The sequence below is a fragment of the Sciurus carolinensis genome, chromosome 17, assembly GCF_902686445.1.
Source record: "Sciurus carolinensis chromosome 17, mSciCar1.2, whole genome shotgun sequence".
Classification (NCBI taxonomy): Eukaryota; Metazoa; Chordata; class Mammalia; order Rodentia; family Sciuridae; genus Sciurus; species Sciurus carolinensis.
In genome coordinates, this window is record NC_062229.1 from 65,067,863 (window position 1) to 65,084,415 (window position 16,553).

A 16,553-nucleotide genomic window follows, 5' to 3' on the forward strand; every position below is an offset into this window, starting at 1 on the left:
TATTGCCAGCTGGGTTATGACAGACTCATTTCTCATTGTCCTGGTTGGAAGCAGTTTTATTTCTGTAGAGCACCTTTTTTTTTTTTTTAAGGAAATTATGGCAGGTAAATGGCATTGAACTCTGGGAGAGCCCAGGGATGAGGGAAATTAAGAAAGAGACCGCCACACAGACTTCACATGCTGTTTTGTGAGAAACACATATTGCAAATTGACAGCCTCTATATTCCAACTGTCACAAACAGAGCAGCAATATTTTTTCTAGGGGAAAGAACACCTTGAAGATGTCAGCAGCAATACAAAGCCTGGGACTCTGGGAGTCTTGGACGCCTGGAGGACCGTCTTTTTACTGTCGGCCAAGCCAGAGAAACCGTGTGGCTGGCTCCCAGTGGGCTGGCTTCTGCCTTCCACCTGCATAAGAAATAAGCAACTGATGTAAAAAGGAAAACTGAATTTTATGCAGTTCAATTAAACTGGGAAGAAGCAGCTAGCTTCTTTCTCTGGCAGTTCTCCAAGAAGCGGTTTCAATCTGCAGACACAGAAGCCAGGTGATTTACATGTAAAGATTCAGCTAGGCTGGGCTAGCCAGAGAACAGGCCGGGTTCCGCCTCCTTGGCTGTCCTCCATCCTCTGCCTGAAGAAGCTCTGGAGCTCTTGGGTTCTCAGCATACATCAGCTTTGTAACAAAGTTGACGCAACTTGTGGTCTCCTTCATCCTCTCCCTCTCTTACCCTTTATTCTCTGCCTTCCAACAGATGAGCTTGTACACTGTATCTGGCACTGAGTACACCGTGGGGAACTTGACATTGTCCCTGCATTTTTCGTGCATTTTTATAAGTGGGGAGAGACAGATGTTCAACAAATGAGCACCTAAGAATAGCATTACAAATCGCAGTAAGTGGGGCTGGGGTTGTGGCTCAGCAGCAGGGCGCTTGCCTGGCAAGTGTGAGGCACTGAGTTTGAGCCTCAGCACCACATCAAAGACTAAGTAAAATGAAGTCAGTGTGTCCAACTGCAACTAAAAATATTTTTTAAAAATTGCAGTAAGTGCTGAGGGGAAAATAGGATATTATGTGGGGGAAAACTGGTAGGATGACGTGAAGGGAAAGAACCTGAGGAAATCACATTAAGTTGAGCCTCTCGAGAAAGAAACGTGGGAACAGAGACCAATCTTGTGTGAAGGTCCTGAGACGAGGGTCTGAGTAAACTTGACTCACCCGAGGAAACAAAAAGCTGAGTGTTGCTAATGCTTTATGAGCAAAGAAAGTAACTGCTGGGCCATGAGGTGGAAGCAACAGTCAAGAGCCAGATGGCTCATTGCTAAAGGTAAAAACGTAAAATGTCTGTTGGGAAATAAAACCTGTAGAAGGAATAAAACTAAACTTTAACAGAGGAGGCGGGACCGAACTTGAGTGACACATTACCCTGCGGGTGGTAACGGGGTCTCTTGTAATCATTTGGGGAAACAGGGGCCATTTTGCGACATCAGCAACACTGAGCCTGTGAAATAACAAAACAAAGGTATTCATTCACCTTTTAATTTATTAATTAGTAATTACTTCTTTGGCACAGGGGATTGAACCCAGGGACGCTCTACCAGTTAATCCCCAGTCCTTTTTGTTAGGTAGCAGTTCGTAATGAGCAGTGAAATGTAAACCAATAACAGAGCAGGGTCACAGATTTCTTTGAAATTACCTTAAATGAACAATCGAGTCCCTTGTAGAGTATCCGATTGGTAAAGCCTGCAGAAGGTGGAACCCAGTTCTTCTGGTATAAACATTGAACAGTAATAAATTTGGAAGCAGGTGTACTAACCCTGAGAATAAACAGGGAGAAACAAAAGGAGACAATTAAAGGCGTGAGGAAAGAAAGATCAATGGGGTTAAATCCCAGTAGGGTCTACTGAGGTCACTGTAAAGTTAGGACCCATGGCTGTAAGTTTCTCAAGGTATTTCAGAAGGGAAATTTCATGAATAGTGCAGGAGCACCAGGCGCGGTGGTGCTCACCTGTCATCCCTGCAGCTCGGGAGGCTGAGGCAGGAGGATCGCCAAGTTCAAAGCCAGCCTCAGCAACTCAGTGAGGCCCTAAGCAACTTAGCAAGAGACTATATGAAAATAAAAAATAAAAAGGGCTGGGGATGTGGCTCAGCGGTTTAGCGCCCTGGATTCAATCCCTGGTACCCCCTCCCTCTCCCAAAATAATGCAGGGGCACTAAGATGAAGTCTGCCTGGTCATTGACCCCAGCACCCACATTGACATAGGATTGACTTGTCGTTGAGCCTTCCTGAATAGGATGGTCACCATGACAGTTGTGAAGAGGACCAACCAGGGTCAAAAACTGCCCCCTCCCAAGGAGAAGGAGGAGTTAAATATCTGATTGGTAAAGACTGCAGAAGGTGGAACCCAGTTTTCCTGGTAAACATCAAATAGTGATAAATGTGGAAGCAGCATTGTTTCCCTTGTTCTTTGCTTGCAGATGACCTGCTGTTCTTTGCTTGAGCCTCACTTTACTTTGACTTAAAATAAAATTCTTATGCTTAGATTTTCATGTCTGACTTTGAGTTTTCTTTTGTTGGGACACAGCAACTGAGGTTTGCAGCTTCTGTTCCACACTCTCCTGTGACACTTTTTAGATAGGTCTGAATAAGTTGCTGAGGTTGGCCTCAAATTTGCAATCCTCCTGCCTCAGCCTCCTGAGTCACTGGGATTACAGACTTGCGCCATGGCACCATCTCGTTCACCCTTTAAAAACAATTCTTTGAACCCTAAAGGGGCTCACCAGGAGAAAGATCAAGATTAATGATTGACCCATAACATTTTAGCCTAATGTGTTCATTTAGAATGCATGCTGGTAGCTGACAGTAAAATGTTGTGCCCTTTTGAATGGAGGCCTGCTGTTTGTTTGACAGAAGGTAATAAATAAAAAGACCAGTGCCCCAGAACTCTTGGGAAGGTTTGCAAGGGTGAAAGTAAAAGTGGCAAACTAAGCCTGAGATAAGAAAGTGCTGGTGAGGGAGCTGGTGAAGGGTGTTGCCACCTGCAGCAACAATCTTACGGTAATTTATCGGAGGTGGACTGGAACTGAACTACTTCTATTATCTTCATCTGGGCTACTTCCTTGCTTGTTTGCTTGTTCAAGTTTATAGAGGAAAAGAGGCTTTGCTTACTTTTAGGTTTAGAGGAAGAGAGGCTTTGAGAGGAAGAAAGACTTTGCTTAGAGGAAGAGAGACTTTGCTTAATTTTAGAAATGCTGCTCTTTCAGAGAGGCTACACTTATCAAAGGTCTACTGCTTCTTAAAGGTGGGTTGCTTCTTGGAGGTGCAGCGTGCGGCGAGCGGCATGCGGCCTACATCCTACAACCTGCTACCTGTGATCTGCGACCTAGAGTTGTCTGCTTAATCCTGTGTTCTGCGATCTTCACGTTCTGCGATCTATCAGAGGTGCTGCTTATCAGAGGTGCTTCCTATAGGTGCGTGTCTTATATACCTAAGGCAGTCAATCAGCTTAGGATTAGCACAATTGAAGCACACCCCTCGGTACCAATCAAGAAAGAATGAGGAATATCTGTTGACCACTAGCACAAAGGAGACATTAACTAATCAGGCAAAAATAGATCACACCGTGTTAACACTAACTATGCGCCACCTCTTGGCTCAATGCCAGCCGCCATCCTAGGGCTACCCAAACATGTCTCTGCAGAAGGGAAACTCCAAGTAATTCCTATCATTCTTTTAGACTTGTCCATATTGGTGAATTTTCTGGAGTCCTGTGGTTCTCTTATTTTTAAAAAATAACTTTTTATTTGTGTCATTTATACAGAATAACGAGTTTCATTGTGGCATGTTCATACATGCAAATAGCATGCTTTCCCGTGGCTCTTCCACAGAGCCTTTCACTAATTACTGCTGCCCTCCAGCAACTCTGCTTTGGAAGCACTGTGGTACTGAAGGCTAGGGAGACCTTATATTTATTGATTAAAAATTTTTTTGAATTTTTTAAGTTGTCAATGGACCTTATTTTATTTATTTATTTATTTATTTCTATGTGGTGCTGGGAATCCAACCCAGGGCCTCATACGTGCTCAGCAAGCGCTCTACCACTGAGCTACATACAGCCCCAGCCCACTAAGAACTTCTTCATCTTTGAAAGTAAATGCATTAAATATGTTCTACTTCCCATGAAGAAAATGTGGGTTTTCATTGTGGCAAAATGTATATAATATAAAATTACCATTTTAGGGGGCTGGGGATATAGCTCAGTGGTAGAGCGCTTGCCTGGCATGTGGGAGGCCCCCGCCATTCAATCCCCAGCACGCATGCGCGCACACAACCACTTTAAATGTACAGTTCAACGGTATAAAGTACATAAGTACGTTCACCTTGTTGTGCTTCCCTCTCTAGAATCTTTTCATCTTCCCTAACAGAAACTTGGTACACATTAAACTCTCTATTTCCCTTCCCCCGCAGTCCCTGGCCACCACCATTCTGTAACAGAGCTCCTTGGAAAAACAGCCCCAAACTCCCCAATTTCCTGATGAATTGTTTTCCTGCGACTGTGTTGCCTCATTCTGAGAAGCTGGTCACCAAACCTGCGAAGGTGCCAGAAAGGGTTGGAAAATGGAATTGTAATGTACTCTGTGGCTAGCACAGCCTAGCTGAATCTATATATGCATAGTTTCTGCTTTGTGTCCCAAAGACCCCCTTTCCTCTTATAAAAGCTGTTTGTGCCCCTGAGTCCTCCAAAGATAGATATTCAAGACAAAACAAACTTAATAAATTGGTTTTCTTCCACCAACTCTTGTCTCCCCCACTTTGGCTGAGCGGTGAGCAGAACTTTCGATTCCAGTAACAATTTTACTTGTGTCTCTATGCATTTGACAACTCTAGGTACCTCATATACGTGGAGCCATATAATATTTGTCTTTGTGTGTCTGGCTTATTTCACTTAGCCTAATGTCTTCAAGGTTCACCCATGTTAGAGCATGTGTCAGAGGGTCCTTAATTTTTAAGGCTGAACAGCATCACAATGAATGTATAAATGAATGTGCTACATTTTGTTTATATATTTATTGATGAACAACTGGTTGCCTTTAAAAGGCACTTCCGGGCTGGGCATGGTGGCACGTATCTGTAATCCCAGCGGCTCGGGAGGCTGTGACCAGGAGGATCACAAAATCCAAGCCAGCCTCAGAAGTAACTCAGTGAGACCCTGTCTCTAAATAAAATACTAAAAGGGCTGTGGATGTGGCTCAGTGGTTAAGCACCCCTGGGTTCAATTTCTGGTACAAAATAAATAAATAAATAAAATAAGGCCCTTCCATGTATAAAACATGGAGCAGAGACAGAATCCTTCTCTTTTTTGACATTATCGTACTGTGTTAGCTTTGTGTTGTTATGACTGAAATACCTGACAAGAACAACTTAGAGGAGGAAAAGCTTATTCAGGTTCATGGTTTCAGAGGTCTCAGTCCATGGTCAGCTGATTGCATTGCTCTGGAGCAGAGCTGGGCAGAACAGCATGGCATGCGGGCAGCGGGGAAGAGAGATGCTCAGCTTGGGGCAGCCAGGAAAGAGGGGAAGGAGCCACAGGGAAGGTGCACCCTTTCAGGGCATGCCCCGTGACCCACCTCCTCCAGCCACAGTTACCACCCGGTGCAGTACCCTTTCAAATGACTGCTCCGGCAAATGTATCAATCCACTGATTAGGTTATAGCAGCCATAATCTTCACATCCTGCAATAACACAGGAGTTTTGGTGGGATGCCCCACATCCAAACCATAACACTTTCCCTTTTTTTCTTTCTCTGTTCTTTTCCTCATTCCTTCTCCCTTTCTCCTCCTTGGGTAGGCGGAGGATGGAATTTGACTAGGGGATGTTATCATTGGGCATCAAAAGGTAGAGTAAGATAACTTCCTTAATTGAAAAATTAATAGACTATTGTTTAGAGCATTTTAGGTTCTCAATAAAATTGATCAAGAAGTACACAGTTCCGGGCTGGGGTTGTGGCTCAGTGGTAGAGCTCTTGCAGAGCATGTGTGAGGCACTGGGTTCCATTCTCAGCACCACATATAAATAAAATGAAGGTCCACTGACAATTAAAAAAATATTTAAAAAAAGGAATATCACAGTTGATGAACACAAATCAAAATATCATTATCACCCAAAGTCCATTGTTCACAATGGGTAAATAACTCTTGGTATTGTACACTGAGTACTTTTTTTACTTTATCTTATTTTACCTTATGTAGTGCTGAGGATTGAACCCAGTGCCTCACACGTGCTAGGCAAGTGCTCTACCACTGAGCCACAACCCCAGCCTCACTCTCTGAGTTTGACAAACATAGAATGACATGTATCTATCACTGTAGCACCATACAGAAGAGTTTCATTGTCCTAAAAATCCTCTGTGTTCTGCCTATTCATCTCTCAGATCGATTTCTTGCACTTAACAATATGCATTTAAGCTTCTTCCACGTCTCTTCATGGCTTTAACTCATTTTTTTTTTTTTTTACCATCTGTGTTAGTCAACTTTTCACCCTTGTAGCAAATACTTAAGTGCAACAGCTTAGAGGAGAAAAGATTTGTGTTGGTTCTTGGTTTCAGAGGTCTCAGTCCATGGTTGGCTGGCTTCATTGCTTTGGGTTTGAAGTCAGGGAGAACGTCATGGTGGAAAGGTGTGGTGAGGGAAGCTGCTTTTTGCTCTTGGCAGCTAGGAAGCAGAGAGAGAGAGAGAGAGAGAGAGAGAGAGTCAGAGAGACAGACAGACATACACACACAGACACGGAATGTGCAGATGGGTCCAGGCACAAGTACCCTTGCAGGGCAAGCCCTGGATGATGCACTTCCTCCAGCCATGCCTGCTGCCTGCAGTTTCCACCCCTCCTACTGATCCATTTGGCTATCTATCCATTAATCCACTGATGTCGTCAGAGGCCTCATGATCCAATCACTTCCCCACAGCCCCACCTTTGAACTCCGCAGCATTAGGGTCCCAGCCTTGAACACCTGAGCCTTTGTTAACAGCATTGCATAGTATTCCACTGTCTGGATTATCACAGCTCGCTTTTCCATTCACCTGTGGTGATTCCTTGGTTGCTTCCAAGATAAATGCTGCTTTAATGATGTATGTGCAAATTTTTGTGTGGTTGTGAATTTCCAGGTCATTTTGGTAAACACCAAGGAATGCCATTCGCCGTGTCATTTGTTAAGACTGCGTCTACCTCAGTAAGAAGCTAACAGACTGTATTCTAAAGCGACAGTCACTTCCTCTTGGGATTTATTGTTTTCCTTTCAGAAGCCAGGACTCTAGACTTGACTAGAATGCTTAATTCACAGGCTGGCAGTTTGAGCTAGTTGAGAAAGTATAGGGTCTGTAAGTTGGTCATTTAGATAGGGACTAATGGAAAATGGTTACAATTTCTGCTACAGGAGTGAGTGTCACTGTGAACTGAGAATTGGGATACCGAGACTATAAAATTTTTTTTTCTTTCCTATTACCAGGGATTGAACCCAGGGGTGCTTAAGCTCTGAGTCACATCCTCAGCCCCTTTTTATATTTTATTTAGAAACAGGGTCTCACTGAGTAGTTTAGGACCTTGCTAATTTGCTGGGCTGGCTTTGAACTTGTGATCCTCCGGTCTCAGCCTCCTGAGCTGCTGGATGACAGGCGTGAGCTACTGTGCCCGGCCAGTAGGTTTTTTAAATGACTGTTTCAGTTGTTAAGTAATTTTTGAATACTTAAACCAGGGTGTTTTATAGAGGGGAAGAAGAGGAGAGTAGCATCTCTGAAGGGATAAAAGATGACTTGGACATTATCGGGGTTAGGGTGGACAAGATCCACTCTCCTTAATCAGCAGGCCGCAAGGAGAGTGGATCCAGGATAAAAAGTTAAGTTGGAAGGGTAAGATGTTTATAAAGAAAAAGTTTATCATAAACTAACATCCGGTATTCAGCACTTTCTGATGGAATAAATTAATCTGAAAAATATCATTCAGGCTTAGCTGAAAGACTAAGACTGAAACAATTCTGTGTGAGGCTATGCTGACGGATATATGTCAATGGGACATTTTTGTTTAAATTTATTCATACGATTTACAGGAAAATCACAAGCCCCATTTATATTTTTTCCATATTTTCTGTACTGCAAAGGAAAACTAGCCACAGTTGTCCTTGATTATAACAATAGTCAGAGGCTGAGGAAAATCATTCACCGTCGTCCTCTGTGTCAGGTAAGTGTCACGAAGGTGAGCTGTAATTATTGATTGCCACTTCAACAAAGGGGAACAATTAAAGTGAGGGCACTTCTCTGTCATATTTCAGTGAGACAGGATTGTACGGGCAGTAAATGTACAAAGCACCACACCCCTAAGTGGAGATCTTTGTCGGAGAATGTGAAAATTAGCCAAACAACATTTTATTCCTGGTTATTTTTCTCTAGGTCTTGGAAACCTAGTCAGAGCTTCATCTCGGGTCCAATACTGAACAACATTCAATCATGGAAGATAACTGAACCTCTCTTTGGGAAGTCTAGGCAGGTGTCTTTCAACCTGCTCATGGAGAAGGTTGAGAAATGAAGCAGTATGGTATGAGTGGCTGTCAGCTAGACATGGGACAGCAACAGAAGACTTGTATGATGCAGTAGCAGTAACTAGTCATTAGAAATGGCCCATAAAGGGAAAAGAAAACAGATGCTTTTTTTTCTTTTCTTGTACTGGGGGGATTGAACCCTGCCCCCACTCCTAGGGCCTCACATATGCTAGGCAAGCACTCTAGCACTGAGCTACCCCCTCATCTCTTTCTATTTTCGGGCATGGTTTCACTATGTTGCTGAGGCAGGCCTTGAACTTGCGATCCTCCTGCCTCAGCCTCCCCAGTAGCTGGGATGACAGGCATGAGTTGCTGTGCCAGGCTAGGATGCATCATTTTAATGTACACAGAGATAACCAGTCTTCACACAGATTTTTTTTTTGTTATCTGTAAATTATATATGGCCTCTAATGATTCTTCCTGCTGTATTCATGCCCTGCTGTAATCCTCTCTCTCTGAGTGTGGCATGGCAAAAGCAATGAGAAGTCATCTCAGAGATTAGGTTACAAAAGGCCTGGCTTTTCTGGGGAGTGGGGGGTTGGTTTTAACCCCAAACCTTCTTCATGACAAACACACATCCTGTCACTGAGCTGCAACCAGTGTTTGGGCCACGACTGACTTTTTATTTTGGGTGTTCTCTCACTCTTTCTTGCTCTTACTCTGATGGAAGCCAGGTGCTGTTGCCAGCCCCTAGATGGAGAGGCCCACGTGGTAAGGCTGAGGAGGGCAGTGAGGGATTGGGTACCTCAGCCCACCAGCCTGTGAGGAACTGAATCTTGCTGACATATGTGAGTGAGCTTGGGGGTGGACCCTCGGCCGTTTGAACCTGTAGATGACACATCAGTCCCATGAGAGACTGCAGCAGAACCTAGCTAAGCCCCATAGAGATTTCAGACCCACAGAAACTGCTATAATAAATGTATGTTTTTTAAAGCTGCCTAGTATTGGGGTAGTTTGTTGTTTAGCAACAGCTAATTAATATGCATATGCTTATAAAGCCAGGTTAGCTTGTCTTTTGTCATTTGGAGTTTTAACAGTAAACAGAAGGCACTCGTCTAGGATTTTGGAGAGAAATGTGGGCAGTGTTAGGAACTCCGTAAGTTCTGAAAAGGAAGCCAGGGCTTCCAACGGTGGAAAGTCATGATCATCCCTGGAACTGAAGGAGAAAGGGAAGGCAGAACCTTTACCAGAGGTTGAGGAGAGGTGGGTCACACAAAGGCTGTGCACGGGAGGGAGTGCTGTAGCCGACTCAGCACCTGTCAGAACTGGGTGCAGGCAGGGAGCGGGCTAAAAGAAATACCTTGACCTCTCTCCACCCCCACCTTCATATCTGCCTCTAACTTTCACTGTCACGTCTAACTGTTGACCAGAGATCAATTCCTAGGGGTCAGGCCCCCTGGGGCAGGGAACAAGGCAGAGAAACTAGAGAACAAGTCTGCTGAGGCACAGAGAGAAAAATGAGCACAGGAACAAACTGCTTGCTTATGTTTTTATGCTTAACACTTTTTGTTTTAGGATAGATTATTCTACATAATTAAGTAGTTACATATGATATTATAATCATATTAATCACACACTGATGAACATTTTGACTACATACATTCTTATTTTTCTGTGATAAATATGAAATGAATATCTGTATGTCATATTTCTATAGATTTTCTCAAGTAGATGCTGGGAATATAATACAAAGAAGTAGAACAGTTGAGGACATAGTTTTAAGGATTTTGATAACATCTTTCTATGTGACTTGCTAGAAAAGATTTTCTCTTTCCCTCCTGAAAAATCCTTTGCCTATTTGATTATTAAAAATATGCTTTCTCACAGTTTTTTTTTGGAATTATGAATGTATTTAAAAATATTTTTCAAATGTTCATTGTTAATGTTATTTCTTTTTTGAACTCTGCTCATTTTTTCTGTGGTATTCACCATTCTCTTATTGATTCATGGGAGTTATTTACATATAAAAATTTCAATTATTTTATGTACTGCAAATATATTTCCTAGTTTAATTTTTTTTTTTTTTTTCATTTAAACTGGGTACGGTGGCACACATCTATAATCCCATGGGCTCAGGAGGCTGAGGCAGGAGGATCAAGAGTTCACAGTCAGTCTCAGCAACTTAGTGAGACCCTAAGGAACTCAGTGAGATCCTGTCTCTAAATAAAATATTAAAAAGGGCTGGGGATGTGGCTCAGTGGTTGAGTGCCCCTGAGTTCAGTCCCTGGTACTCCCTCTCACCCTAATTTTTTTTTTTTTTCATTTATAGCACCTGTTTTTTTTTACTTCAAGAGTGGTAAAATGAGGGGCTGGGGATATAACTTAGTTGGTACAGTGCTTGCTGGGTTCAATCCCCAGCACTACCCAAAAAAAAAAAAAAAAGGTAACATGTTTGACTTTTTTCTAGTATTCTTTTAATATTTATTTCAAAATAAAAAATAAAAAGGGCTGGAGATGTAGCTCAGTGGTAAAGCATGCCTGGGTTCAATCCCCGGTACAAAAACAAACAAGCTAAAACAACAACAACAGTAAAAAAAAAAAGCCTGGTCTTTCAAACAGGCCTTCTAGTTTTAATTTGACTTTCTTTCCATTATATATATTTGCTACCCTTGAAGATGGATTAAAATATTTCCATGAATTTTTTTTATTAAAAATGATTCTAATCATTGTCTTGCTCTATTTGTGCTACTATAACACAATACCGCAGATCAGGAAATTTGTCAAGAACAGAAGTTTACTGCCACAGATCTGGAGGTGGGGGAGTCTACGATCAAGGTGCCATCAGATTCTGTGTCTGGGAGGCCCCAATCCCTGCTTTCAAGATGGTGCACTGAACGCTATGTCCTCATGTGGTAGGAGGTGGGAGGTCAAAAAGGCCAAGTGCTATGCAAAGCCTCTGTTATGAAAGCCTTAATACCATTCATGAGGCAGAGGCCTTCATGGCCTAATCATCTCCTAACTGTCCCGCCTCTTAATACTATCATGTTGACAAGTAAATTTCAACATATAAATTTGGGAGGCATGTTCAAATAACAACAACTATTGTATTTTTCAATAAAAATCAGTAACAGGATCCAAGGTGGGCCTAGCTGAAAATTATATTCCCCCTTCCTCCAAACTAGGCCTAATTGTTTTTTTGTTCATTTGCTTGTTCGTTTTATTCTTGGCAGTGCTGGTGACAAACTAAGAGGCCTATGCAGGCTGAGCCAGTCTCTGCCACTGAGCTATAACCCTAGCCTCAGGCCTAAATGTTTTTAGTCCCCTGTCTTGAACCTCTTGCTAATTTTTATAAATACCATAAGATTTTATAACTTGTTCAAAAGTAAACCTGGGGGCTGGGTTGTGGCTCAGTGGTAGAGCGCTTGCCTGGTATGTGTGAGGCACTGGGTTTGATCCTCAGCACCACATATAAATAAATGAATAAATAAAGGTCTATCAACATCTAAAAAATATTTTTAAAAAAAAGTAAACTTGGCAGATTCAAGGGAGAGACAGTATTATTAATACTGTCCATGTGTAATGCAAAGACGTGTTTACCATAGTGTCCTTCTTTTAAAATGAAAGATATGAGGACATTCGGCACGCACCAGTCTTTCTGCTGGCATTCCATGAAAAGGGAGACCCAGGTCTAGTTAGTAATATGTGTACTTCCTAAGAGTCTTGTTGTGGCTTCATGAAATACCTGACATAGCTTTTACCTTTACACAAAAAGAGAACATGCATTTCATTTTGATTCTGAACATGATTTCTACTTCAAAAGTTAAAGACAATCTTTACATAGGAGAGGAAAATAGTGTTTCCTTAATTTTTGATCAAATGATTTTTTTTTTTTTCTGGGTACTAGGGATTGAACTCAGGGGCAGTCAACCACCGAGCCACATCCCCAGACTCATTTTGTATTTTATTTGGAGATAGGATCTCACTGAGTTGCTTAGTGCCTCTGTAAGTTACCGAGGCTGGCTTTGAACATGTGATCCTCCTGCCTCAGCCTCCTGAGCTTCTGGGATTACAGATATGTGCCACCATGCCTGGCTTCAAATGTATTAAATCAAAATTCAAATTGAAAGTCTGGGTAAAAGTTTTTTTTAGGGCTTGTGTGTGGTGGGACACACATGTAATCCTAAAGACTCCAGAGGATCAGGCAGAAAAATAGCCTGTTTGGAGCCAGACTGAGCAACTTAGGGAGAGACAGTCTCAAAATAAAAAAATAAAATAAAATAAAAGGACTGGAGATGTAACTCAGAGGTAGAGTACCCCTTGGTTCAATCCTTAGTACCACAAAATAATTTTTTTTTCTCTTAGGGGAGGAGTTGTATCCAAAATTTCCAAGAACATGGGAAAAAGAATTTATTTTCATTTAGAAAGTTATGGTGGAGTGTATTACATGTGCTTATATACCTCAATAATTTATCAGAATCTCATTTATAATACTCTATAACTTAAATAGGATCTGTGACTTAAGTGGAAAATACAGAATAAATTTAATATTTTCTATATGCCAAGCACTGGGCTAATTAATTTCCATGAATATTTTATTCAATCCTCATCATCCTGTGAGATAAGTACTCACATTTTAAGGAAATCTATTGAGATATAATTTACATTACAATAATTGCATCCATTTTAATCGTGTGAGTCAATGCATTTTGGCGATGCATATATCCGTGCAACCACCATCATAATGATGACTGAGACTATTTTCATCATTGCAAAATACTCTTGTGTTTCCCCCCTTTTTAGCCAGTCTTTGCCCCGTCCCAGACCTTGGAAAGCACCAAGGTACTGTCACTATAATTTTGTCTTTTCTCGAGTTTAATATAAATGGGATCACAAACTGTGTAGCCTACTGGAGCTTGTTTTTTCCACTTAGCATAATGCTTTGAGCTTAATCCACCTTGCTGCACATGTCAGGCATTAACTGATTTTTATTGCTGAGTAATATTCCATTGTAAGGGTATATACCACATCAGTTGATGAACAGTTGGGTATTTCCACTTTTTTTTTTAATGGATAAAATTGCTGTTTTAGTCAGCTTTTTTGTCACTGTGAACAAAAGAGCTGACAAATACAATTAGAGAAGGAAAGGTTTATTTGGCTCACTGTTTCAGAGGTCTCAATCTATAGAAAGCCAGTCGACTCCAATGCTTTGGTCCTGAGATGAGGGGAAAAAATGGCAGAGGAAAAGCAACTAAGAACATGGCAATGAGAAAGCAGAGACAGCTCTGCGCAACAAGGACAGAATGTAAACCCAAAATGTAAACCCCAAAGGTTTGACCCACCTCCTGCAGCACACCCTACCTGTTTATGGTTACCACAAGTTAATCAATTCAAGTGATTAGGTAAAGACTCTCATAACCCAATCATTTCACCTCCAAACATTGTCTCACCTGTGAGCTTTTGGGGGAAACCTCATACCTACACCATAACAGTTGCTTTGAACAATAATGTAAAAGGACTTGTATGAACGAACCCTTATTTCTTAAGAGGAACATTATGTTTTTTTGATTGTACCATATTAAATTCCCCCAAACAATGTAGGAATAGCTTTTCATCCTTACTAACATTTGGTCTTTTGTGATCTTATTACTTAGATATACTGGCGAGTGTAAAGTCAGATCTTTTCTGTCTTTTTCTGTGGTGTTGGTGATAGAACCCAGGCAGGGCTAGGCAAGTGTGCTACCACGGAGATACACCTCCCACCCCCACCCCTGTATTCTTATCTTATTGTGGGTTTTCACTTGCATTTCCCTAATGTGGCAGTTTCCAGTATGGCATCCACTGATTCTTACTTCTGGGTATTCATGCCTTTGTGTAATCCAACCCCATAATAAGCAAAAGGCTCTCTTGAAGATAATTTTTTTTTTTTTTTTTTTGGGTGCTGGGGATCGAACCCAGGGCCTTGTGCTTACAAGGCAAGCACTCTACCGACTGAGCTATCTCCCCAGCCTTGAAGATAATTTTAAATGAAACAAATGCCAGTAAGGAGTGGAAGATGTTCATTTTTTGATCAAGAACCGAAACTTTTAAAGTCTTTCTCTGTTTTTATTAGATAATCTGATAATGAGTAAATTTAGTAGAAATTGAGACAACTTTCACATAGATAAGACCAAAACATACATCAAAACCAAACAACCGGGTCTGGGGTTGTGGCTCAGTGGTAAAGCGCTTGCCTGACACGTGTGAAGCACTGGGTTCAATCCTCAGCAACACATAAAAATAAACAAAATAAAGGGATTTAAAAAAATCAAACAACTGATTTGGGTTGTGAATAATAGGAAATCTCAAGTAAGGCCTTCTATGGCTAGTCTTGCGACATCACATTTCCACCTATTCCAAGAGCCTCGCCTCTGGGGAATCACCATGCCAGCGCTGCAGGCTCCTCTCCTAGATCCCAGCTTGGGCGCATTTGCTCGCGAGAGTTCGTCCACTTGGTGTATCACCGCAGAGCTGCCGGAAACGGAGGCCGGGAAAAGCCGCGAGACTTGGCTGGCCACCCTTGCCCAGGCCCCGCCCCTATCCCGCGTGCAGCTCAGGGCCAAGCTCCCCCGGGCTGCACGTGCAGTTGTTATAGTTTGACGTCACGAGAACCCGGAAGTGCACTCAGCGAAGGTCACGCCTCCAAGATGGCGGCGCCCTGCGCACAGGGCTGTGACAGGTTTTTGCTCGGTCGCTAATTATAGCCTCGACCCGGTCTGCGGGGCCATGGAGCAACCGGGGTTCACCGCCTCGCTAGTGGTGAGTGCGGGGCAGTAGGGTGGGTACTCGGAGTGCCGCAGGCCTGCATTGGAGCCCATGGGTGTTTCTGTGCACGAGCGTTTTCTTCCGGTTTGTTGCGCTTGTTTGGCGCGCTGCTCTGTCCTCGGGTCACTGACCGCGAGGTCTGGAACTGAGCACTAGGCTCATCGGTGGTGGCTGTGCCTAGTCCTGAGGCCACGTGTCATGCCCACACGTTAGAGTGGGAACGAGAGGTGCTGTCTCTGCACCCTTTTTACTTAAAAAGAGCTTCCTTTATAAACCATAATCACTTTAAACTCAGAAATTAAGTATATGTAACTAAAGGAAAAAAAAAAAAACCGTTACTAAAATCACTCACAGCGCCTTTCTGCAAGACTAAAGTTGTCGTTTTGCTGTATCTTTTTTCCGTCTTAGAAAATAATACATTCATCCATTCATTCAGTGCAAAGTACATAGTACATACATCTGCTTATTCTGTTCCGACCTTCGACTTTGAGGAAACCCTGAGGAGCCCAGGTAGTTGTGCTGTGGAGTCAATGGGTGGCTTAAGTTTCTTAGAAAACTTTGAGAATCAATATTTTGTAACATAAAATAGCAAGAACATGAAACCCTTTCTCAAATATTTTGGAGCTTCTGTTCAGGCAGGTCCAGTAGGGGACACTAAAGAAGTGAACAGGACAGATTGAGGGTTTTAATTTTCATTGTGGGGAAGTGGGCCGAAGCAGACAATAAACACCCAATTTTGAAAATGCATCTCATAGAGTAAATGGAGGTCCAGAGCCATTTATTCACTTACATAACAAATGTTGGGATGTACTGTTGGACTTAACGTGGTGAACGAGGTAGACCTACTCACAAGGGTCAGGTAGTGGAGGCAGAATAGTAAAGTGACTGTGGGAATAAATGAAAGGTAATCTAGGTTCAGAGTATTGTGGGACTGTGTAGAAGGAAGACGTTCCTTAGCTAGATGTATGGGATGATTACTTTAGATTTGTTGAGATGTGTATGAGCTAGGTCTGTAGAAATGTAATGACATACATAACCACTTTCATTGAGTTTTCTAGTCTAGCAGGTGAGACAAAGTAGTAGTTTTGCCAACTAACATTCCTGTGCCAGGAACTGGGTTAAGCATATATAAGCATATATATATATATATATATATATATATATATATATATATAAAATTCCATTTAATTCTCACAAATAATTGAAGTCTTACCCTAGTTTTCCAGTT

The 16,553-nt window shown here is 42.2% G+C and overlaps 1 protein-coding gene across 5 annotated transcripts in view; it reads left to right on the forward strand.

Annotated features, from left to right (window-relative positions):
* The first annotated feature begins 15,169 nt into the window (after positions 1-15,169).
* Positions 15,170-16,553, forward strand: part of Slc25a26 (solute carrier family 25 member 26) — a 143,030-nt gene continuing 141,646 nt past the window's right edge. For 4 of the 5 annotated variants that reach the window (XM_047532094.1, XM_047532095.1, XM_047532093.1 and 1 more), the window contains exon 1: positions 15,170-15,319. In XM_047532094.1, coding sequence (XP_047388050.1) covers positions 15,287-15,319 — 33 coding nt within the window. In that variant the 5' untranslated portion in view covers positions 15,170-15,286. The remainder of the gene's footprint in view (positions 15,320-16,553) is intronic. The other variant, XM_047532096.1, reaches the window with a different exon arrangement.